The sequence below is a fragment of the Leptonychotes weddellii genome, chromosome 3, assembly GCF_054177405.1.
Source record: "Leptonychotes weddellii isolate Sample4059 chromosome 3, ASM5417740v2, whole genome shotgun sequence".
NCBI classification, from domain to species: Eukaryota; Metazoa; Chordata; class Mammalia; order Carnivora; family Phocidae; genus Leptonychotes; species Leptonychotes weddellii.
In genome coordinates this window covers 29,598,851-29,624,752 of record NC_138371.1, presented here as the reverse complement: position 1 = coordinate 29,624,752, position 25,902 = coordinate 29,598,851, and the positions used below count along the sequence as shown (strand labels likewise).

At 32.8% G+C, this 25,902-nt stretch overlaps 1 protein-coding gene and 1 long non-coding RNA gene across 4 annotated transcripts in view; both read left to right on the top strand.

Annotated features, from left to right (window-relative positions):
• The window catches only part of NBEAL1 (neurobeachin like 1), a 184,827-nt gene that overhangs the window by 49,126 nt on the left and 109,799 nt on the right, over positions 1–25,902 (top strand). For 2 of the 3 annotated variants that reach the window (XM_081815331.1, XM_081815330.1), the window contains exons 7-17: positions 1,438–1,523; positions 4,758–5,064; positions 6,481–6,587; positions 13,149–13,235; positions 15,293–15,376; positions 18,357–18,455; positions 18,543–19,123; positions 20,038–20,170; positions 20,792–20,911; positions 22,776–23,079; positions 25,263–25,348. In XM_081815331.1, the coding sequence (XP_081671457.1) occupies positions 1,438–1,523; positions 4,758–5,064; positions 6,481–6,587; positions 13,149–13,235; positions 15,293–15,376; positions 18,357–18,455; positions 18,543–19,123; positions 20,038–20,170; positions 20,792–20,911; positions 22,776–23,079; positions 25,263–25,348 (1,994 nt within the window). The remainder of the gene's footprint in view (positions 1–1,437; positions 1,524–4,757; positions 5,065–6,480; positions 6,588–13,148; positions 13,236–15,292; positions 15,377–18,356; positions 18,456–18,542; positions 19,124–20,037; positions 20,171–20,791; positions 20,912–22,775; positions 23,080–25,262; positions 25,349–25,902) is intronic. The other variant, XM_081815332.1, reaches the window with a different exon arrangement.
• On the top strand, positions 15,386–17,403 carry LOC145720747 (uncharacterized). The gene is made up of 2 exons (XR_014143938.1): positions 15,386–16,457; positions 16,494–17,403. It is a non-coding gene; the product is annotated as an uncharacterized LOC145720747 (long non-coding RNA).

Genomic DNA, 25,902 nt, shown 5'->3' with positions numbered 1-25,902 from the left:
CTGATCAGAACTCTGTCTTCTTGCAGCTCTGTGTAAAATCTGACAGTTACTCAGCTTAAAACTTCTTGGTAGGTTTTTGCCTGTCTTGTGGGATTTCACAGTATCATGTAAGAATTGATACTTTGACTCAAAGTGAGCCCTACTAATATTTCTGGAGTGCTTCTTCTACTCCTGTACTGCTGCACAAATTTCAGTTGCCTAGGCCTCCCCAAAGGTTTTACCTCTCCCCTAACTTAACAAATAGCCATCTTCTTTTAGGGTTCCCCTTTTCTGTGCAGTTGTTCAGAGCATGTCCACAACAGGAAGCTGAGATAATCGTTGAGCTCACTTTGTTTCTCTTGAGAGAAGGAAAATTTCTAGAGTGCATAAATTTCTACCTATTTTGTCTAATTTTCTAGTTATTTCTAGCAGGAAGCCATGTATAGTGACAGTTATTCCAACAAAGCTGGAATCATTTAATTTTTTAAGTGTAGATTTCTATCAATACATTTATCTCAAAGCTGTTTCTTTTTGGTAATGTTTATTATGTATAAAATTGGAAATCTGTTATTATACCTTCTCTGTGTATGTAAAGATATATGCAAAAAATACTCATTACTGGGTTATTAGACTGTCAAAATGAAAAGGAAAATCATAAAAGTTTATCAGTAGAGAACTGGTTAAGTAAATTAAGGTATATCATTGTAGTGGTCCTAAAAATGAATAAGGAAAATGTTTATGTTAAGATGTAATGATACCCAGTATATATTAATGTTAAAAAAAAAAAAACATTACGCAGTGGTATATGTATAGGTTTTTTTTTTTTTTTTAAGGTGTGGGGAGCTTGGTAGATTGAGGAATAGGTTTGAGGGAGACTGACTTTTCCTTGTCACAGTTCTTTTATGCAGTTTTAATTATTTGTCATGTGCAAGTATAACCTTTTGAAAACAATAAAATACTTTATAATATTAAAAGAAAGGTTATTATTGGTACCAGAATTTTGGAATGTTTGCCCTGAAGTAAACCCAGGAAATCTTTTTGTCCAACTCTTCCAGTTTTATAATTGACTAATTATAGTCAATTATACTAATAAGAGGGAGTAGTAGTAGTAAAAAAACACATCTAATTTTATGTCAGATTTCAGTTAGCTTCTAGCATTGTCACTTAGCAGCTCTATAATTTTAGATAAGACATTTCATTTGCTCATTTATAAATGAGGGCAAAATATTCTCATATGGAGTATTATGAGAATTAAATGAGATAACAGAAATAAATTATCTAAAATACTACCTGATAGATGGTTTCTCTTTTCCTTTACTATGAAAAAATGCATATCAGCCTTGCCTTTTAACAAACTTTAGCCTTTTAATAGTTTTTAATGTTTCAGTGTCAGACATTCCTTAGAGATAAATCATACTGTGAAAGAGAAATCTTATTTGTTTATTTGTGTATTCACAGAGTGTTTTCAGGAAAGTGAACATCTCAAGGAAAGTCTTAAGTGTTGCTTATTGCATCTCTTTGGAGCCATTGTAGCCGGTGGGCAGGTGAGGAAAGTGTTGAAAGTTAATATTTAAAACAATAGTTAACAGTGCAAAAAGTTTTCTGTGGATTATTTAATGTATTCTTTGTTCTTTTATAATTTCATGAACCATACAGATATTTTTCTGAGTTTATATCTTGTTTAAAACTAATCTTTTAAAACTTCTTTAAAAACCTAAGTAATAATATTAGCACTAACAATAAAATTACTGCCTAAATAACCATATTTAACGATTTAAGTTCTTAGTTGTGTTGACTTTCAACTGCTAGTTCTTACTTTAGAATATAAAGTCAGCCCTTGTTAGTCCACATGATGAAATCAAACTCAAAATTAAATATATATGAATTAAACACTCTTCTGTCTACTTAATTTCTAAATGCATATATACAAGGTTTATATGCATTTTTTTCAACAAACCCAACTAGCTTTTTATTACTCAAAAGAAAGAAATTCTAGTAATCCTTATTTCTTTATTTTTGAAGGTGAGCATCTTGAAAGTTTTCTGTGGTAAACTTTGAGTATAACTACTAGTTGAAAACAGGATTATAGTTCAGAAAGAACATCCTATATGTTTTCTTTAAGCACACAGTTTAGATCAGAAGTTTCTAACACTTTTTGTGCTGCCTGTGCTGTTGACAATCTGTAAAGCCCCTAGTTGGAATATTTCAAATGCATAAAATTAAATACAGAAGATCGCTAAGGAAACTAATTATGCTAAAATGCAGTTACTAAAATATTAAGGTAAACTTGTAACATAGTAATGTGTTTTTATAACACTAAAGAGATATAGCAGCAAGTCTAGTAATAAATGTAACTTCAAAAAAAAGACAAACATGATTTTCAAGACATTGCAAGAACTAGAATATATGAAAATATATAGGATTTCTTTTGGTAACAAAGTTACAGATATTGCTAATAATACTATTTGGGTTTCCTAGTGGGCTACCTTGCCTTTCGTCTTCACTCTAGTAGAAGAGTCTGTTTTTTTGTGAGGGTGATAATGACTAGAATCTTATTTTTCAGTTTGTTTGCTTTGTCACCTTTCTTTATTAGCTGATATTCTTCTTTTGCATCAGTATCTACCCATTTCTGTCATTTCTCTGCTACTAAAAGTAAGAATAAGTATACATGAATAAAATTGGAAATGACATTGTTTTTGACTAGTGGAGAAGCTGGTTGGATCCCATTACCATTTTGAACACAGAGACTTGTTTTTGTTAGTGCCCAGGGGTAATGAAGCCCTGAGAGACCTCCAAAAATTAAAACTCACATAGAAATCAAGTAGCTGCTAGAAGGCCAATTTATTATTTTATGTACTAAAAATACTCAGAATCCTTATAATCGGGTTATAGCTGAGTTATAGCTGTTTTGAGGTCAGAAGTTTATTGAATATAGAGTAAATACAAAGATATTTAGATGAATTGAATATCTAAAGGTGTAAGAATGGCCTTGTTATAAACAGAAAAATTGAAGTCCCGTGACTGGTCTCCCTTCTCCAAGCATCATGCCTGGGCTTCCCATTGGCATATTTGTTGTTTTGGGTTATGTTAAGAGGATAGGCTTTGGAGACAGACCAACATAGGTTTGAATCCCATGTCCATCTCTAACTAGTTGTGTGACCTTGGATAAACTATTTACATGTGTTTTAGTTTCTTTATTTACATGTGTTTAAGTTTCTTTATTTATAATATGGGAACGGTAACAATTACAAGATAGTCATAAGGACCAAATGACACATAATATATGTAAAGTGCTTATAAGAACTAAGTAAGTCACAGGTCTATCACTTAGATGTGTGATTCCCATAATAAGCAGTAAATACTAAAATTGTAACAGCTTAAGTTAGAAGTTTACTTTTTTTTCCTCATTAAAAAAAAATAGCAGTAAGCAGTCCAGAGTTAATCTGGTGGCTCTAGGATCTTCAAGGATCCAGGTTCCTTCTGAATGTCATATTTGTTATTATTTCTTTCGCGACATGATTAGCTTCTAGAGTTCTGGCCATTTGCATTTGTATTTTGGGCACAGAAATGGAGGGGAGATGAGGAGGGAGACAAATGGGACATGCCAACTATCTTTAAAGGAGATACTGAAAAGCTGACACTCATCTTTTTTTATCTCATTTGCAAACTCCATGAGATAACTGCAAAAAAGGAAAATACGTCCAGATAAAAAATTTGATAAAACGTGCTTCCTCAGCCTCCTTGGCAACAACGGAGGTTAGGAAATGTAATCTTTATTTCTGGTAGCCACATGTCCAGTAAAACATCAGGGCTTCTTTTTATAAGGAAGTGGAGGAAAATGGATGTTGGGTGTCCTATTGGCAGATTCTCCCATTGTAGCACTTGTTATTGATACTATTTATTATATTGATAATAACAAGCTCTAATGGCCTAAAGTGCTGTTACTTTCAGATGATTTTGCATAATTATGTTTAGATTCATTATATATCAGTTTAACAGTTTTAGGCAATATGTATTATTTACAAGTTTAATGGATCACCTCGAATAGCTACCAATTATTTAGAATTTCAGAAATATGTTTGTAGAAGCAGAGTCAAGCCAGTCCTCTAATATATCTATATCATTTGGGATGGATTTGCTATAACCAACATAAAACCTAGAGAAGCTTAACCAAATTGAGGGTTTTGTTTGTTTTTGTTTTGTTTTGTTTTTATGTTTGCATAAGAAAACCAGATGTAGGCAGTTCTCGGCTGGTATAGCAGCTCCATGGTATCCTCAAGGACTAAGTCCTTTCACATTTCTGTTCTGCTCTCTTTATTATAATTCTTGGGTTTTGTTTCTTCATGATTTAAAGGTGGCTTCAAGCATTGTATCTGTATTCCAGGCAGGAAAAAGATGAAAAGGCCAAGAGCAAACGGTTCTTCTGTTTTTATTTGTAAAGGTGTATTTACTTCATAGTCTACTGGCATATATTCTTGACCAGAACTATGTCATATGGCTACCCCTAGCTGCAAGGGAGGGTGGTAAACAAGTTTTCTATGTGGGCAGATTGCTTTCTGAATAAAAATGAAAATCTAGTAATCTAGCACATTACTTACTTACAGATTTTAAGACAATATGCATAAAACACTAGCAATGTCTGTCAAAGTATGTGCTTAAAATTTTTTATGTTGATTTATTAAAAGAAAAAGTCTGCAGATTTATTAAACTTTATTTTTGCAAACATACAGAATTTCAGTTAGATTTGGGTTTCATTTTTATTATCTCTCATGTTTCAGAGGAATGCTTTGCAAGCAATTTCTCCAGCCACCATGGAAGTTCTTATGAGAGTTTTGGCAGATTGTGATTCCTGGGAGGATGGAAATCCTGAAGAAGTGGGTAGGAAGGTAGAACTTACTCTGAAGTGCCTTACAGAAGTAGTACATATCCTTCTCACTAGCAGCTCTGATCAGCGTCAGGTGGAAACCAGCACTATTTTGGAGAACTATTTTAAATTGCTAAATTCAGATCATTCGGCTTTACCTAATCAAAGGAGGTCCAGACAGTGGGAAAGCCAGTTCATAGCTCTGCAGATCAAAATGTTGGGTAAGTATTACATAAAGTTTATTATACTCTGTTTTCTCTGAGTCTGTTTTTTAAGACTCATTTGAAATTCAAGGCTATCATATAGAAGTATTGATTGTTTAGTTCAGCTATTGTGTGACTTTAGATTTTGACTTCAGAATAATTAATATGGAATCAGTTTGTTTACAGCATCTTTGCTTTAACAGTGACAAAATTGAGACTCTATTGTTTTTTGAAAGTGTAATCCATTAAAAGCATCAGTGTTAAAAAGAAAGTCAGCTATTATTTTCAAATTCTAGGAAAAGTAAGTTTTCAGGAGGTGACATTTGCATTGTCTAACCCATGGCAAGAGTCACATATGACAATTTTATATGTCCTTCTGTAAATCTCTATAGATGTCACTTTAACATCTGTCCTTTCTCTAGAAGGACCTCTGTTTTATTTTGTTTTTTTCGTTTCTCTTGCCCTCTCTTTGTGTTTGTTGGTTTGTGTCATTCTTTGCTTATATATCTCTATTTTTCTCTGTAAGCTCTTTCATCAGTATATGTGATTTCTTATTGTATTCCCCTGTTAGATTGATAGTACAAGTATTATTGAGAGTTTCTTTTTATAGAAATAAAATATTTTCATTACAGCTGTACTAGGAAATTTGGATAAGTAAAAAGTTTTTTATATTTTACCACCCAGACATAACCAACATTAATGGTTTATTATACAGCTCTAGAGACTTAAAAACGTGGTTGTGTAAGGGTGTGTGTGGTGTCTAATTTAAAAATATTGGACACTAGAATCTTGGTGAAACTTGATCCCTTACAATGCACAAGAGACTTTGTAGGAAAATAAGATTCATTTTGTCTAGTTCCTGTTCTTTTATGTTTTATAATTGTTATAAATTATAACTTTATAAGAAAGTTTGAGTCTATATTGAATGGACTTCTTATTTGTTAAGAACTGTTGTATTACTTATGCTGATTATCCCTTGATTTCTGAATGAGGATATCTGTTCAGTAGGAAACAAGAGCAAACCATCATCATAAATGGATTGATTTCCTAAGTCTCATTTTCTTAATGGCTACATGCTAATTCTGTTGCAAAACATAACCAGGTGTTACTTATTAATAGCAAGTTGGAAACCTCAGTTAGTTATACTTGAGCATTTTAATGGAAGAATAACTATGTAAATCTCTGGGAAATATATATCACTCTTATGTATAAAAATTTAAATATTTTTAATAATAAATTATAAAAATATTCATTTTTTTCTTAACAAGTAATAAGTACAGTTTTTTTTCCACCCTCCATCCCTATTTCTTCCTAATTCATTTACATCTGTTTGTCAGCTGAGAAGCCTAAATTAAAAATATAGCCAAAGTAAATGTTTCTGTGATCCCAAATTTTCCACTTTATAAATGGATGATTTTGTTTTTATTTTCCTAGATACCATCACAGCCATGTTAGACTGCACTGATAGGCCTGTTCTTCAGGCCATTTTTCTTAACAGTAATTGCTTTGAACATCTCATACGACTGTTACAGAATTGCAAGGTATTTTTCTATTACTATTGTCTTTGATTTTAGAAAGCTCTTATTTTGTTTATGCTTTGATTCAAATTTAAACATATTATTACTGATTTTCTTTTTTATTATGGTAAAATACACATAAAATTTACCATCTTAACCATTTTTAAGGGTATAATTCAGTGGTGTTAAATAAATTCACATTGTTGTGCAATTGTCATCACCATCCATTCTCCATAACCCTTTACATCTTATAGAACTGAAACTCTATATCCATTAAACAATTCCACATTCTACTCTCCCTCCAACCTCTGGCAACCGCCATTCTACTTTCTGTCTCTATGATTTTTGATTACTCTAAGTACCTCATGTAAGTAGAGGCATATAGTATTTGTCGTTTTGTGACTGGCTTATTTCACTTAGCATGATGTCCTCAAGATTCATCCCTGTTGTAGCATATTGCAGAATTTTCTTCCTTTTTTTAGGCTGAATAATATTCCATTGTCTGTACATGCCACATTATGTTTACCTCTTCATGTGTTGATGGACTCTTGTTATGATTCTACCTTTTGGCTGTCATGGATAAAGCTGCTTTGAACCTGAATATACCCATATCTCTTTGAGTCCCTGCTTTTGTTCTTTTGGATATATTCCAGAAGTGAGATTGCTGGATCATATAGTAATTAAATTTTTAATATTTTGAGGAACCACCTTACTGTTTTCCACAGTGGCTGTGCCATTTGACATTCCTGCCAACAATACATAAGGGTTCTGATTTTTTCCTATTCTCCTTGACAGTTATTTTCTTCTTTTTGATAACAGCTAATGCTAATGGGTGTGAAATGGCATCTCATTGTGATTTTGATTTGCCCTTAATGATTAGTGAGACTGAGCATCTTTTCATATGCTTATTGGCTATTTGTACATGTTCTTTGGAGAAATGTCTATGCAGGTTCTTTGTGCATTTTTTAATTGGGTTGTGTATTTTTTGTTGTTGAGTTTTAAAGTCTTTTGTTGTGCATTGTTAAAATTTGGTGTATTTGATGCATATAATTTTGTGCTTTTGTTTCATGTAAGATGATTTTGTTTGCATTTTCCTGTGTTATGATTTTAATATCTACATAATATTAAGTGGATGTACCATAATTTACCTAACTATTCCCTATGGCAAATACTCAACTTATTTCCATAACTCCTTCAAGTTCATAGACTAGAATTCTATTTCTAGTAGAATTCCTAGGTCAAAGGGCATAACATGCTTTTTTTTTTTTTTTTTAAAGATTTTATTTATTTATTTGACAGAGAGAGACACAGCGAGAGAGGGAACACAAGCAGGGGGAGTGGGAGAGGGAGAAGCAGGCTTCCCGCCAAGCAGCGAGCCCGATGCGGGGCTCGATCCCAGGACTCTGGGATCATGACCTGAGCTGAAGGCAGACGCTTAACCGACTGAGCCACCCAGGCGCCCCAACATGCTTTTTTAAAATTAGGGAACATTGTATAAAAACAATTTGTAAATTGGGGGATATAGAAAAGTAGGAAAATAGAAATACTGTTAATGTTCTTGATATATACTGCCGATTTGCTATTATTTTTCTTTTTTACTAGTTTACATTTGTAGCAGATTTGTGAGTACCTAATAACAATATCTGATTATTATATTTTCATAAATTTCAAGATGGTATCAGAAATTTTTTAGAATGCTTCTTGAAAAGCCTTTGAAAATGGAACTACTTCAAAGAGCTTTTACTTTTTTTTTAAGTTTTTTTGTTGTTTTTTTTTAAGATTTTATTTATTTATTTGACAGGGAGAGAGAACAAGTAGGCAGAGAGGCAGGCAGAGGGAGAGGGAGAAGCAGGCTCCCCGCTGAGCAGGGAGCCCGATGCGGGGCTTGATGCGGGACTCGATCCCGGGACTCCGGGATCACGACCTGAGCCGAAGGCAGCTGCTTAACCGACTGAGCCACCCAGGCGCCCCGAGCTTTTACTTTTCTATTTGAGGTATTCCTTTCATGGAATCTGTGCTGAAAAATGCTAGGGTTTCATTCTGATTTTGTGAGGATATCCCGAAAAGGAGGATTTTAATATCAGCTCCTCAAATTTTTTCACACTGTTAGGAGAGATATCCATGAAAGCATTTTTGTCACTATGTTGCTTAGCTTATAAGATTAAAGAAAGATTAAAGAAATGGTATTTAAAAAATAAGGAATATATAGATGAAGTAAATAGGATGAATATTTACAAAGTCAATGAAAGTACTACCACTAGAGAGTTAAGATGCCACCCCCCACCTTTTAAACATTATTCTTGGGAAAGAAATCCTAGGGAGATGAAAACAGCATAAGAAAACTTTATAAAACCTTTTGTTTGTTGTTTAAAAAAAAAGCAATGTGTTTTTATCAGTTACAAAGGCAACTTCATCAAGACAAAATCTCCCATGTATAAGAGAACCTGCCAGTCACACATTAGAGAAGAGTAAATCACTAGGATAAAATGTAGTTCCTACTAAAATTGATTAGTGTTTTTCTTCAATATATGAAACTCAGATATTTAAAAAAATGTCATATCAGGGTCAAAAGTATCTTTTTTAAAAAGTGCAAAGCTTTTTGGCGTAGTGGTCATGATGTTGAGCTGATTTTTGCTCTTTCTACTGTCCTATAGGCCAGAGTTCCTTATAATTCAGATCTGGAGACTTGCTGACAGTCCTAGCATTTTAAAATTTAATTACTTGATAGCATTTACCACATTTTGTTTTGAGACAGGAAATGCTAGAGAAGAAACCCATTTCAGAGGGGAAAGCCAGGCTTTGGGACCCCAGCCTACTCTGCTGGAGGTGGTGTTCTAGGCAGGATATTCTAGTCAGAATCACTATAAACTCATCACTAAACATTACAGTTACTAAGTCCTAACAACATGGAAGAACCTTTAAAATAGACTGCCCAACTCTTTTATTATACAAATGAAGAAATAGGTCCTACGAGATTAAATGATTAACACAAGGTTAATACTGTTCCATGATGGAGCCAGGATTTCTTATTCAGGTATTCTGACCCTGAGTTCACTGGTTGTATGTAATTTTGTTGTATTGGTACTTAAGGTCAGTGGAAAAATGTTTTCTGTGTATTAAATATAGGAGGAGTACAGGTTTTATTGATAAATACATTTGATAGGGATAGGTTAATATGATTCTTAAATGTATAAAAATGTTCGGAATCTTGTGAAAACTTAAGTTCTTAAATATATTACAGGATGCTACAGATGACTATGATTGACTTCTGTTTAAATTATTTTGTTAGTAAGGAATAAATTTATTCTATTTTACATAGTAATACAGAATCAAGACAACTGTTGTTTAAATATTCAGACTCAGAGGAAACATTGTCATCTAAAGCTTAAACAAACATTTTATGAATTACATGGAAAACTAGGCTGACTGCTGTAGTTTCTGTGCTTTCTTTTTGTATGAGATTCACCAGCCAGTTTATGCATTAATTTCCTTAAGTATTTGTGTAAAGACCTTTGGTTTGTCAAAATGAGTTTCATCTTACTGTGAAGTACTTAGAATATAATTCAGTGAAATCATACATGTAACTTTTCTGATAGCTATGATGAACCTTAAACATTTGAGAGTTGTTTTGTGTCACCATATTGCATTTTGGAAGGGGGATATGCTTTGAATTAATGTAAAAATTATTTTTAGAAGCTGTCTAAGGTATTTGGAGTAATGAGAAGAAGATAACAGAAAATTTCTAGTAGCAAAGAGAGGGTGAACCCATAACCATAACATTTACTTTAGCATTCTGCTTGGAGTTTTAATCAGTTTTTAAAAAAATATAGACGTTGCAATGTATTATAAATATGTAAAGTTCTGTTTGAGGACTTAAGTCATAAGATTCTGGAAAGCTATTGATACTGTTGTCTTGTTTACATTCCTTAATTTATTTTCTTCACTTTCTTCCTTTCCTTCTCCACCTCCACCTCTGAAAATCAAATACAACAAAAAAATTATCACTAAAGCAGTTTTGGTAGGAATGAGAATTTATGAAAGGAACAACTAAGGGATGCTTTGTGGAAAAGATTGTTGGGAGTGGATACATAGAATGGTATAGTTGAAAGGTTGATTTTGGGAATTGTACCTGCCTGGATTCATACACATTGCCTTATTTGAACAAGGTTCTTTTCATTTTTTTAAAGTAGATTTTTATTTCAATTCTAGAGCAATAATCAATATAGATTTTGGAGGAAAAAAAGAAATATAAAAAATATATTTTCTTAATCTTTTTATAAAACGTGTGTATATATAAATCTTTAAATTTTAAAAACTGTGACAAAATACCCATAACAATATTTCCACATATATTTTTAATGAGGATATATTTTTCTTTACAAAATTGGAATACCAGTGAATATTTTTGTATCCTGCTTTTAAATGTATTATATCATGAGTCTTTCCCATATACCATCATATATTTTTCAAAACATTGTTTTTAATGACTGCAAATATTTCAACCCAGCAGTTTTCAGAGTATGGGGTCCCCAAGATCATTTTAGGGAATCTGCAAAGTCTAATCTTAACATTTCAGTTAGAGGCTAGATTTTTTTTCATAAACTTGAATCAAAACATTATCATAACAGTCTGAATGCAAAGTAGATATTAGAGTTCATCTGTCTTCTATCAAGTCAGACTTTTAAAGAGATTGCAAAAATGTAAAAGCAGTGCCATTCTCACTAATATATATTTGAAAAATAAAGGTTTTTTTCATAAAAATGTGTTATTTATGTCATCATGTAATATTGAATGACTAAACAAATATTACTTAAATGTTTTGATTTTAATTTTTCATGTGTAAATATTGAGAGATGTAATGCCACATAAATAGAAATTCTTTGGGGTTCTCAATAATTTTTAAGACTGTTAAGTGGTCTTGAGGCCAGAAAGTTTAAGGACTTCCCTTTCAGCATATGGATGAATCATAATTTATTTAACTATTCTACTATTAAAGGATATTTGGGTGGTTTCTTACTTTATGCTCTTGTAAATAAAGCTGAAGTGAGCATCTTTGTTTTAAAATCTTGGTGTGAGTTTCTGACCGTTTTTAGGGTAGATGTCTAGAAATACAGTTACTGACAGAGTAATTTTAAGATTCTTGATATGGATTGCTTTCTAGAAAGCCTTTACTCATTTTTGCTTTCATCAGTTTTTAGCATTTCTGTTCCCTGCACCAGATAATGTGGAATATTACCATTTAAAAAATTTTGCTGTTGTGACACCTGGGTGGCTCAGTCAGTGAAGCATCTGCCTTCGGCTCAGGTCATGATCCCAGGGTTCTGGGATCAAGCCTTGTGTCTGGCTCCCTGCTCAGCGGGGAGTCTACTTCTCTCTCTCCCTCTGCCCCTCCCCCCTGCTTGTGTTCTCTCTCTCTTTCTCTGTCACTCTCTCTGTCTCTCAAATAAATGAATAAAATCTTTAAAAGTAAATTTTGCTGTTAATAATAACAGCTTTCATTTATTAAACCCTTGTTATGTGCTAGACACTATGTTAATAACCTAGCGTGGATTACCTCATTTAATCTGCACCCATGTTTCATGAGTTACTCTTTTCCCTTTTGAGAAAATATGCTCAGAGAGGTTAAGTCATTTTTCTTAAAACCACACAGCTAATAATTAGCAGAACCAGGATTCAAATACAGGTTTCTGATTCCAATGCCTATGTTGTGTACACTAATCTATTTTTAGGTTTAGCTTTATATATGTTCTACATATCATGTCATACCTTATCTTTATCTATTTTATTTTATATTGCATTATTTCAGTATATGGACTTTTGTTTTTTATTTTCTGATAGAACTTCCTAAGAACTTCCTTCTTAGGCTGCTCTTGATAAATTCCTTTATAAATCTAACTTTCTTTCCCTTTTCACTTACATTTGAATTATCTTTCTTTTTATACAAAATGTGCCGGAGATCTTTTGGGATGCTAATTTTATATACTTAAACCAAAATACTTGATTCCCTTAGCAATCCCCATGTATGTCAGAGATAATCCTAATCCCCTGTTGTGTAGAAACTAATATAAATTATACTCAACTCTTCATAATTTTGGAAAATAATTACCTCCTTTGTCAAAACACATTAGCATATTTGAGATTCTGATAAGTATTTTCAGAAAGAACTCTTTTTTAATAGCATTTTATAAACATACTTGACTACAGAATCCTTACTGCACATTATTTACTACAGTATCTTTAATCTACCTCAATAGCAAATTTCCTTCTTTCTTGTGAGACATTTTCTGCTGATTCTTGAAGAATTTAGGAATATTAACTAATCTGCTTGTTGCTATTATTTCTTATTTTAGTGACTTCGAGTTCCAAAAGAGAAATAACTAACAATTAATTATATAGTATATGAACTAATGTTAGTTTGTAATCCAAAAAGTGAATAGTTGATTGTCAGTTTAAAAGTGATATACTTCACCAGTGGGTTCTTGAATTTATTTTCAAGAGATATGGAAATCCATTTAAACTTCATTTCTGCTTATAGGTAACTATTTCATGTTCTTTCTCCATTATTCTTGTCTCTGTTTTTAACAGCTCTTTTTAAATGCTAACACTAAGGTGGCAGACAAGAACGAGAAAGACCTTGCCAACAAATTACTGACAGAAATAAATGAGGACCAGGTATCTACAAAGCCTGCATCTTGTTTCATCTGAAGTCCAAAATCAGTCAATGGGAGCAACTATTCCTGTACTTTTCTCTTATGTCTTAAAATATACAAACACTATCTAATTCTAATCTTCATTTATTATTTTTAAAAATTGTTAAAAAATTAAAAATAAATTTTTTTTCATCTAAAAGATAAATATATTGAAATCTTGGTGGTTGATATAAATGATCAACAGTATTCCATCTGTATATGTGTGCATTCTTTTCAGTTTAAGGAGACACAAAGTACAGGAATGGAATCCCAATATCAATGCTGTCCACGTGGTGGTGACTTCATATTTTGGGAGCTTCTTTCTCTAAGCATTGTGGTGTATTGGAACCTTAGGCTTTATTTGTGAATATGTATGGTCAATTTTGATATCTTGATTCTTTGCTTCTTGTTGGCAAGTAATGATTATAATTCAATGGACATCCGAATCCTGGAGGAAGGGGAGAAGATGCTGAACTCTTTGAGTCTTAATTTAGTATAAAACTTTTAACTGTTTTCTTTTCTAAAAAGTCACCCCTGTATGGGTATAGAGCAGAAATAAGCAATTTTTGTTGCTTTTCAGCATTAGGTAATTCAGTTTTGAAAAAAACTACCTATTAAAAATGCTTTGGTTTTTATCGTTCCCAAAATGTTTTCAGAGAGCTTACATGATGTCTTTTGTTATTTTAATACCCAGGTTTATAAATAGAGCTGTGGTGTAAAGAGACATGAAAATCTATTATTTTCTGTTCTGGGTGTAAAATATCAACTATAGAGTACTATTTTAGATTTCTCTATAAATGTTAGTCTTAAGGCCTTATGTAGATTAATAAAATATTTACAATGATATTCTTAGAGGTTTATGTTAGTATTCCTAATTGTAGGTACTATGGCCTAGTCGTCTTGAACAAAGTATAAGAAAGATCTTACTCATATGAAATTCTTTATACAGAATGATTAATATATATTATGTGTTTATTACATAATGTTTAATAACATCAACAAAAATCAAGATACTGGCTTAAATAACTAGCCTAAAAATGATAGACCTTAGCTTAAAATGACAAAGATCTAATCAGTTCCCTTTTACTCAAATCATTTTTAGTGGAAGGGAGAAAGGAAAGTCCTATTCATGGAGTAACTAGTTTAAGTCATAGTAATATATTCCCAAAAGCAGATTTTTGGGACTGTGAGTTTTTACAACTTTCTACTTCTCCTGCTATGCTTTCATGGTTGATTAAACCTGATGATAAAACACTCATGTTCAGTTTCTTAATGTTGTTAATGTTACCTTTTGTTTTCACTTTTTTTCTCTAAATGCATGGCCCTGAAATTTAACACATCTCTTTATGATGAAGCTTAAACAGAAATAGACAAAATGAAGCTGTAGCTGGTTTTTATTTTTTACTTTTTTATTTTTTACAGCTTTTGGCATTAAAGGTTGCCTTCTCAAAAACATGATAGTGCTTATAGATACATGTTTCATTTTCTATTCTGCCTCAAATTTTGCATTTTATGTAAAAATAGATACGCCTTGTGTTTGCAAGTGTGATTGGTGAATAAACATACCATTTCAATTATAATGCAGGGCTTGTAAACCAAATAACACCATTTTAAACATCTTATTATACATGATAATGAAATTTCAACCTAGGAAGTTCAATGTATTTCTGCAGGGAAATTAAAATGTGATAGAATTTCTAGTGATAGCCTTCCCTCCCTTCCTCTGGAGATTGTCCATTATTTTTAAAAGCATGTATTAAGCTTGGTGTTCTTTTGGTTTTTGTTTTTTTCCAAAACATTTCAAAGTAATGAGTGAATGTGACTTTAATCCTTCTTGACACATGGCTTATTTTCTGTCAAGTAGGTAACTTTTCTTGCAGGTATAGTGTTTCAGAAATCTGTTTTATTGGAAGAGGAATGTATTGCATGTTAAGTAATTATTTTTTTCAGGTTTTCAGAACAAAGGTTTCCTAACAATACAAATCTTGAACACATTGTTAATTTCTTACCTTTTTTTTTTTCTCTCTCTCTCTATGGTAGGTGTTTCAGGGACAGTTGGATTGTTTGGCTATATCAACCATTCAGGCTTTGACAGCAGTAATGAACAAATCTCCAGCTGCTAAGGTGAAACATACATCCTTAAGCTCTAAAATGTTATTTTAGATAAACTAATTTTCACTGTATAATTCCCAAAGTAATGTATGAAAGTATGTATATAATACCTGTGATTTCACACCTGAAGTGAAATAGTTCACAAACTATCTCAGTGTAAAGAATCATTTTGCTGATAATTTTAGAGCAAACACCTATGGGCACTACTTTGGGATTATATGATAGAACTGTAATTTCGTAGAGATTTATAGTGTCAGTCAACAAAGGTAGCACTGATGTTGAAATGATCATTTTATGTGATTCTAGAGGTTAGTGTGTTTAAGGAATTACATTTTATATCATAGTTTTTCTTCATTAATAAAATAATCACTCTTTGACTATTTGCTCAGTTTATGACAGCCTAGATTGTGAACATTTTCCACATGTGAACAGCCTTATCAGTTTGGGACTTGTTTTTCCACTTGGCCGTGGAAATTCTGCTTTTTTGTTACTCTCAGGATTTTCTTTCCATCTCATTCACTACCACTGACTTTGTCCTGCTGGTCACTGATGCTGATTTTGTGCTAGTAATTTCCTCATTGAATAGTTTTAAGGATTAATGAGATCATCTGTATAAAGTGGTAAGCATAGTGCCAGGCACATGATAAATGCTTAATGAATATCAGTGCCTATCATCATCATCATTATTATTACCGTTACCATTTTACCTTCTGTCTACCACCTCTAATATAAATGGCAGACATGAATGAATTATTCTTTGTTCCCTAAGCCATGCCTTCAGTAGTATTCCTTACTGTCCATTGGTTTTTGTTAGGAGACTAACGATTGCTCTATAAATGTTGCTATGTATAACTCATGGTTAGATGCCTACCAGATAGGCTTTTACAACTTCTACAGGCTGGCTTGGGAATCAAATCCCATTTATAATAGTTGATCTAAGAAAAAAAAAATTTTAAGTTCTCAGTAACTGGTTTATGAGTATAATGGGTTGGCTGTACTGTATTATGATATTCAGACCTGGAATGATGTTTAAGTCTTATTAAAATATAATTTTTTTATTATGTAATGCTTTGCATGGTTTAAAATTCAAAAGGTTATTTTATTTATTTTATTTATTTTTTTTCAAAAGGTTATTTTAAAAATACCCTTTCTTGGGGCAGCTGGGTGGCTCAGTCAGTTAAGCATAAGACTCTTGACCTCAGCTCAGGCCTTGATTTCAGGGTTGTGAGATTGACCCCCACGTCTGGCTCCATGCTCAGCATGGAGTCGGCTTGAGATTCTCTCTCTCCCTCTCCCTCTGCTCCTCTCCCCGCTCATGCTTTCTCTCTTTCTCTTTCTCTCTCTTTCTTTAAATAAATAAATAAAATCTCTGTTTTAAAAAAGCCCTTTAAAAAAATGATTGGTATTCTTTTTTTTTTAAGTTTTTATTTAAATTCCAGTTAGTTAGCATACAGTGTAATATTAGTTTCAGATGTACAATAGGGTGATTCAACAATTCCATACAATACTCAGTCCTTATCACAAGAGGTACATTTCTTGGTCCCCATCACCTATTTAACCTACCTACCCACCCATCTTCCCTCTGGTAACCATTAGTTTGTTCTCTATAGTTAAGACTGTTTCTTGGTTTGCCTCTTTCGCTCTCTCTCTCTCCTTTTTTTTTTTTTTTTCTTTTTTTGCCCTTGGCCTGTTTATTTTGTTTCTTAAATACCATATATGAGTGAAATCATATGGTATTTGTCTTTCTCTGACTGACTTATTTCTCTTAGCATAATACTCTCTAGATCCATCTGTGTCATTGCAAATGACAAGATTTCATTCTTTTTTATGGCTAATATTCCATCATATATATATTTATATATCTATCTGTCTACACACACATACACACATACACACACACTCTTTCTCTCTCACACTACATCTTCTTTATCCATTCATCATTTGGTGGACACTTGGGCTGTTTCATAATTTGGCCATTGTAGCTAATACTGCTATAAACATCGGGGTGCTATATCCCTTTGAATTAATATTAAAAAATACCTTTTGAAAAAAGATTCTCTTACTACCCTTGGCTCACAGTCAACTAGTTCCCCTCCCCAGAGACAACCAGTTACTCATTTTGTTTGAATCTTTTGATTTTGTAGTGAGTGTGTAAATTTATGCCTGATTTACTGGACCAATTTAGTATTACTAGCTTTTTTGGTTCTCTTTTTATTTTACTTTATGGTTTTGTGTGCCCACAAGTTCAAAAATACATATGACTTTAGACCTTACTAAAATGAACTTGATGTTCCAGATAATTCAGTCCATTTAGATACAAAAAGCAGAGAGAAAACTACCCATTTTTTTTGGTCACCACTCAAAATTGCCAGAACTCTTTAGTCTTCTAGACTAGTCTTCTAGACTGACTCCTGTTACCCCTAAAGTCTCATTTTTTCTTCATTTTTGTTTTGACTTAATGTAATACTATATAATTACAAATCAAGTGAAGAAAGGAAGTGATTGTACCCTAATCTGAAATTAATATAATAATTTTATAATATACAATTATTGCTTATTTCATTGTATTTTGGTAGATTATGGTCACATCATATTTCAGAAGGTATATGGAATTTATTTTAAGATGAAGAAGTGATCTAGGAAGCAAATATTGAACTCAGTCTTTTCAACATTAAGTTAATTAACTTAAATGGGTGTTACTCAGCGTTTTATTTTATTTATTGTTTTAAAGATTTTATTTATTTATTTGACAGAGGGAGACAGAGAGAGAGAGGGAGCACAAGAGGGGGAGTGAGAGAGGGAGAAGCAGGCTTCCCGCAGAGCGGGGAGTCTGATGCGGGGCTCGATCCCAGGACCCCGGGATCATGACCTGAGCCGAAGGCAGACGCTTAACGACTGAGCCACCCAGGCGCCCTTTACTCAGCATTTTAAATATTCCATTAAATTCAGTCTTTGAAAATGTGCTTTGATGTATTTATTTCCCTTCCTCTAGGAAGTATTTAAAGAAAGAATTGGTTATACACATATGTTTGAGGTTTTAAAATCCCTGGGTCAGCCACCACTGGAACTACTTAAAGAACTTATGAATATGGTGAGTTTTTTAGCTTTATTAAACAAGTTCCATTATCTCCATGTCCAAGGTGGTTACTAACCTTTTGTCTTTTATGTTGCTTTATAGGCTGTAGAGGGTGACCACACTTCAGTTGGGATTTTGGGCATTAGTAATGTCCACCCTCTCTTGCTTCTTATCCAGTGGCTTCCAGAGCTAGAATCCCATGATCTGCAAATCTTCATCTCTGATTGGCTGAAAAGAATTTGTTGTATTAATAGGCAGAGTCGAACTACTTGTGTCAATGCAAACATGGGACTTCACATCATCAAAACTCTTGATTCCCATTCTTCCCTCCATCGAACTTGTGCTGAGAACTTGATTGCACTTCATGGTTCCTTGGGGAGTCAGTCAGTGAGCTCAGAAGAAATACGTCGACTACTAAGATTGCTGAGAGTGGATGAATCTGAGTATATTCACCCTTATACCACTCCTGTGACTCGAGCAATTCTGACAATGGCCCGAAAACAAAGTCTAGAGAGCGCACTGCAGTATTTTAATTTGTCACATAGTATGGCAGGAATTTCTGTGCCTTCCATACAGAAGTGGCCAGGGTCTGCTTTTTCTTTCAATGCTTGGTTTTGCTTAGATCAGAATCAGTTGACTCTTGGCAATACTAACAAAGGAGGAAAAAGAAAACAATTGTACAGGTACTGGTACAAGTTATGGAATATAAATGAATACTGTCATAACAATATGTGCTGTAATTCCCAAAGAGGAAAAAGCTTTTCAAGCATCTAATTTTTGAATGCAGAACAGTGTATCTGAAGTCTCTTTATCCTTAGGGTGCACACAGTTTAATTATAAGTGTTTTATTGCTTTCATGATATTGATTACATGTCTCACATATTTTGCTAGTTCTTAGGCTAGTTTGGGAAAAAAGTTCCTTCTTAAAAGTATTGTAAAAGTAGAGAAAAAAGAATAACAAATTTTTTTTTTTTTTTAAAGATTTTATTTATTCATGAGAGATAGAGAGAGAGAGGCAGAGGGAGAAGCAGGCTCCCCGCGGAGCAGGGAGCCCGATGCGGGACTCAATCCCAGGACCCTGGGATCATGACCTGAGCTGAAGGCAGACGCTTAACTGACTGAGCCACCCAGGCGTCCCAAGAATAACAAATTTTAAAATGAATGGTGATCTTTGTGTTCCATTGAAAATGCTGTATATTTATATGAAGGATCAGAAAACCTTTGTGTATGTACATCCAAACTTAGTTACTTCAGTAACTAATAATTTTTAATATGCCTTGTGATTTTTAAGACTTTTATTTATGCTTTCTGAATCCTATTTGAAAGAATTTTGAAGATTTGAAAGTTTATTGTTTTACTGTTGTTTGATAATGGAATTCCACTCATATGGCTACCTTTAATAATTTACTAAACCAGTAAGCCCACAAAAAGATTTAAGAATTATCTTTGAAGCAAGATTGGACTGACATGTGGCAATAGAATGTAAGCCACAGCATTACTGATAAAGATATTCATGATGACATGGTTTTGTGTGTTTCAGTGATGATAAAGCTGAAAAACTGATTTCGAAAGTTCTTATAATATATATTTTTGTTAGCTTCTTTACAGGAAGTGGCATGGGTTTCGAAGCTTTTATTACCCATTCAGGTATGTTGGTTGTGGCAGTGTGCACAAAAAGAGAATATGCTACAGTTATGCTTCCTGACCACAGTTTCTGTGATTCCCTCTGGGTAAGGTTTTAGGACATCACATTTAACTTTCTGGTTCTTTCCTTTAAAGACACACTTGGTGTATGTACATCAGGAGTTGTCTCCTTTTTGAGAGTCGATTAATTTTCACTTTAAAATTCTATGTATGTTGAAGTTTATAAGGAAGTTAATATTATTATCATCATCATTATAAATTCAGCAGTAGTAAGTTTTCTTCTAAAAAATTAAAAGGAAGTGTTATAATCTCAAGTTTTCTAAAATCAGATTTGATTTTGAAATTCAATTTAAAATGAGAACATAAATTATTAAAAAACAATGCATTTCGGTTGCTTTTCTTGAAGTATAAATTGCTTCTCATTAGAAAAATTGATTGTAAAGAATACTCAAACTTGGAAAATGCAGAAAAGATACTCTGTTAAAATTATGTATAAAGTTTCTAGAACAGATGTAAATGCCTTTATAGTACTACAAGAAAAATTGTCATTCACTTTAAGAACAAAATTTTAACCAGCATTTAAGTATGCTTAAACTCAATGTTCTACTATTAACACAAACTAGTTATAAAGTAATACTCTGAAAACATTTGTCATTCCAAAGATTTAATGTAATTTTAGTCTTTAAATGTATGTCTTACTTTATTAGCACAACATAACCATTGTTCACATGCCTGGAAAAAGACCCTTTGGTCAGAGCCTTGTCTATATCTATGACAACGGACAGCAGAAGGTCTCTGCCCCTCTCAGATTTCCTGCCATGAATGAAGTAAGCACATCTAATCTACTCTTTTTTTTATTTAAATTAATTAATTAACATATAATATATTATTGGTTTTAGAGGTAGAGTTCAGTGACTCATCAGTCTTATATAATACACAGTGCTCATTACATCACATGCCCTTCTTAATGCCCATCACCCAGTTACCCCATCCCTCCACCCCCCTGCCCTCCAGCTACCCTCAGTTTGTTTCCTGTGATTAAGAGTCTCTTATGGTTTGTCTCCCTCTCTGGTTTCATCTTGTTTTATTTTTTCCTCTCTTCCCCTATGATCCTCTGTTTTGTTTCTTAAATTCCACATATGAGTGAGATCATATGTTGTCTTTCTCTGATTGACTACTTCACTTAGCATAATACCCTCTAGTTCCATCCACGTCGTTGGAGATGGCACTATTTCATTTTTTTTAATTTTATTTTTTTATGTTATGTTAGTCACCATACAATACAGCACCAGTTTTTGATGCAGTGATCCACGATGGCTAAGTAGTATTCCATTGTGTGTATATATATACCACATCTTCTTTATCCATTCATCTGTCGATGGACATCTGGGTTCTTTCCATAGTTCGACTATTGTGGACATTGCTGCTGTAAACATTGGGGTGCAGGTGCCCCTTTGGATCGCTACATTTATATCTTTGGGGTAAATACCCAGTAGTGCAGTTGCTGGGTCATAGGGTAGCTCTATTTTCAACTTTTTGAGGAATCTCCATGCTGTTTTCCAGAGTGGCTGCACCAGCTTGCATTCCCACTGGCAGTGTAAGAGGGTTCCCCTTTCTCCGCATCTAACCTACTCTTTATGGGACCCATTGGTTGAGAACTCTTGAAAATTTTCTGTTTAATGTAGAAGGTTCTGTTTATTTTAAATATGTGCCCATAAATTTTAAAGTGTTTTCTATATTCTAAGATACAGTAAGTTAATATTTAATACTATTAGCCTATCATTGTTAGATGAAGTCAGACAACATGTAATTAAAACAACTTAAGGAAGAAACAAATGTAGTTAAAGGCTTAGGGGAAAAAAGACTTATAATAGGAAAGCCAAAGAAATTGAATAGAGCAGAGCAAAGGATCATTTAATAAAGCCCTCACAGGGGTGCCTGGCTGGCTCAGTCAGAAGAGCATGAGACTCTTGATCTTGGGGTTGTGAGTTCAGTCCCCATGTTGGGTTTAAAGTTTCCTTAAAAATAAAATCTAAATAAATAAATAAAGTCCACCTTGTATACAAAATACTTAGAGACTATTATGTTGGACTGTTTTCTATCCCACTGAATTTGAAATAATAATGAAGAAACTTTAAGCCTTTACATATTATAATGTAGTCAGATACAAGGTGGAATTTATTTACTGAGATGATTCTTAAAGAACATTAGTGTAAAAGTTCTTTGAGAATTCTGAGATGATTTTGAAAGAGCCTTTTTTGAAGATAATGAGATATATTATTTCCCAAGTCGTCCTAGGAGTCTAGTAATTTCTTGTTGATGTTTATCCTGATGCTCATTACAGGATAACCTGTAATTAGTATTATTATACAAATGTGTAGTTCTGTTTATACATTTTAAAGGGATAAAAGTAGTAATTTCCTCTCTTTTAGAATATAGTAAAATTGTTAAAGTTTTAAAAAATAATCATTAAAATGTGAGTTATAAAAGTAATGCATCTAAATCCCATAGGCCAAGAGTAACATCTATAATGACTTCTTAATGTGCGCACACACATGCACACATTATGATGCAATAAAATTAAAACTTTCAGTTTTTTTCCATCTATTTGTTTTCTTAATTTTATGTACTGTTTTCAATATCAAGATAGAGATGTAATTAAAATTGTGTAATTTGTTTCTTAATTTTTAGCCTTTTATTTCCTGCTGCATTGGTTCAGCTGGGCAAAGAACCACCACTCCTCCACCTTCCCAAATCCCAGATCCACCTTTTTCTTCCCCCATTACCCCTCATCGGACATCATTTGGTGGAATTTTGTCATCAGCCTCCTGGGGGGGAACACTTGAAAAATCAAAATTGATTACCAAATTGATATCAGCTGGAACCCAAGATAGTGAATGGGGATGCCCCACATCTCTGGAGGGTCAGCTAGGGTCTGTTATCATCTTCTTTGAAGCACTACAGCCTCCTCAAGTGAAGGCATTATATTTAGCAGGTAAGCATGTACAGTCATATTATTTAAACTTAAATAGGTTTTTTTGTTGCTTACATATATTTTGAAGAATATATTTGATCTGAAGAGTATATTTGTATTTGTAATGGAAGCTGAAAGGGAAGAAAAAGCCCACTACATTCCATGCCCCCCACACCTCCAACTTGATTGGCATATTATTGACATAAAACATAGGTAAGTTTAAGAAGTACAATGTAATGATTTGATACACATGTATATTGCAAAATGATTACCACAATAAGGTTAGTTAGGACCTCTGTCCCTCACATAATTACAATGCTTTATATGTGTTGTGATAACATTTAAGATCTACTCTCTTAATAACTTTTTGGATATAATATAGTACACCATACTTTTTTTGGTAGGCATAAATAAAGCAAACCTTTAGGAATTTTTCAAATATCATCCATAATAAGTCTGTATTAGTCTGTTAGGACTGCTGTAACACAGTACCACAGACTTGGGTGGCTTATATACTATTTCCTCACAATTCTGGATGTTATAATTCCAGGATCAAGTTTCCTTCAGGCTTGGTTTCTGTTGATGACTCTTCCTGGCTTGTAGATGGCTACCTTCTCAGTGTGTCCTCACATGGTGTCCATCTTCCCTTGGTGTATGTGCAAAAAGAAAGATGTCTATTCCTCTTCTTATAAGGGACATTATTTAACCTTAGTTACCTCCTTAAAGACCTTATCTCCAAATTATAGTCAGTCATACAGGGGGTTAGAGCTTCAACATATGAGTTTGGGGGGACATAATTCAACATATAATATTGCCAGTACTTTTGACAGATTTTAATAAATTGTTGAAACAAAATATAAGCCTGTGTTTATAAGAAATCATATGACTGATTCTAAGATCATGTAAGTCTTGTTCTAGAACTGGTCATTTTTATAATTTATATATTAATGTACCTGAAGAAATGAGGACAGAAGAATTAGGAGACCTTGGATAAGATTACAAGCTATTTTTGTTTTGGCTTTTTCCTTTTCTTTTGGCTGTGATTTTAAAGATACACACTGATTGTTAATTATTGGATCATAACTATTTTCAAAGTTATATCTGTATTCTAGTAGGATGTTCAGGAGGTAAACTTCTAAGAATTCATATATATTAACTGCAGAAGAGCTATTATATGTAAAAATATCTTTTTTAGGTTACATAGGAGTTTTGAGTTGAATGGGACTGCCTAGACTTTGAAAGTTTATATTAGAACCTTATCATTACTATAAAACTCACCAAAATATTTGAAAGTGATCTAAAATCTAAATAAATTATAAGTTAATAATAAGTCATTTGGTGTAGTCATTACAGCTTATATAGTTTGGATTTTATTTTCATAATTTTTCCAACTTGTAATTCTACTCTTATAAATAATAATAATTTGTTGTATAGTCTTCATAATGATTGTTTTGAAGGGCTGCATAATATTTCATTGAATCTATATTGCATGACTTACTTAGGTTGTTTTTAATTTTTAATTTGATATAAACTTCAAATATTAAATAATATGAACTATTGTACTTTTAATGTTTTTCCTTATTTGGATGGGTTTACTTATGATAAATCCCAGGATAAATATTCAAAGTGTTCGAATTTTTTTTTTTTGGCTCTCAATACATGTTGCCTAATCAGTTTCCAAAAGGTGTATACCAGTTCACAGTGCATACTAGTAAAACGTAAGTATACTAGTTTCGCCACAGCCTTACTAAGATGGAATGGTCAGTACTGTTTCCTCCATTTTTTGATTTAAGATGGAACCTTGTTGTAATTTGTATTCTTTGATTTTTTAGGAAGTCCTGTTAATTTACTGTTCAGTTTCTGTGATATCTACTCACATTATTGGCTGATTATTTTGCTGTTTTGTCTTATAAATTTAAATAACATTAGACAAGCTAATAGGTAAATTTTGTTATATTTGATGTTAGTTTTTTAATACCATATAAAATTTCCTTTCTGTAGTGGAGATCAAACCACTCCCTAGCTTTTCTAGGTTTTAGATGAACTGGAGGTGATGGAAAAATAAAATTCATGTTGGCTAGTATGTTTTGACTGTGTTGAGTAGCTTGAAACAACTTAATTTTAAATTTTATCTAATTACACAGAACCAAAGAGGCCATATATATTCAGTGATGTTTGTGTATATGTGTATAAATAATTTTCAGGTCCAAACTGTTTAAGCCCTTGGAAATTTCAGGAGTCTGACATGGCTGAACTGCATGGTAACATCCTTCTTCATTACACTGCAAAGGTGAGAGTAAATGCATGGAGTGTGTCTAGTTGTAACTATGCTGTGAACTAAAATTCCTTTTTTGTTCCTTTTGTCATTTCAATGGATAATTGAGAAAGACAATCTTGAATTTCCATTAAAAAATTACTAATTTTCAAAAGAAGAGGAGAAGCAATAAAAATTAAGGTGTACTTCTCAACTAGGATTCAAATGTTAATCATTATGTCATCCCAGTAGGATGAGTGGGAATCGTGGCGGGAATTTGTACTAATGAATTGACATCAGTGAATGAAACTGTTTAAACTTATATTATCCTACTTTTTTGGAAGGAGAGATTAAACAGAATAATGCTCAACATTTTTTTGTTTATTTTTAAAATTATTTCAAGAAAACAAACCAAAAAAAATTGAAGTGTTTATTTCAGAAGGAGAAAAAAGAAACTACTTACATGCATAGCATGCATTGTCCTTTTTCCTTCAAAGACCTACCTAGCGAAAGTAATTAAGGTCAGCAAGGGCTGAGGGAAAGATCAAATGTAGAACTGGGAGGAAGAAAAGGAAAAATGGCATAAACAA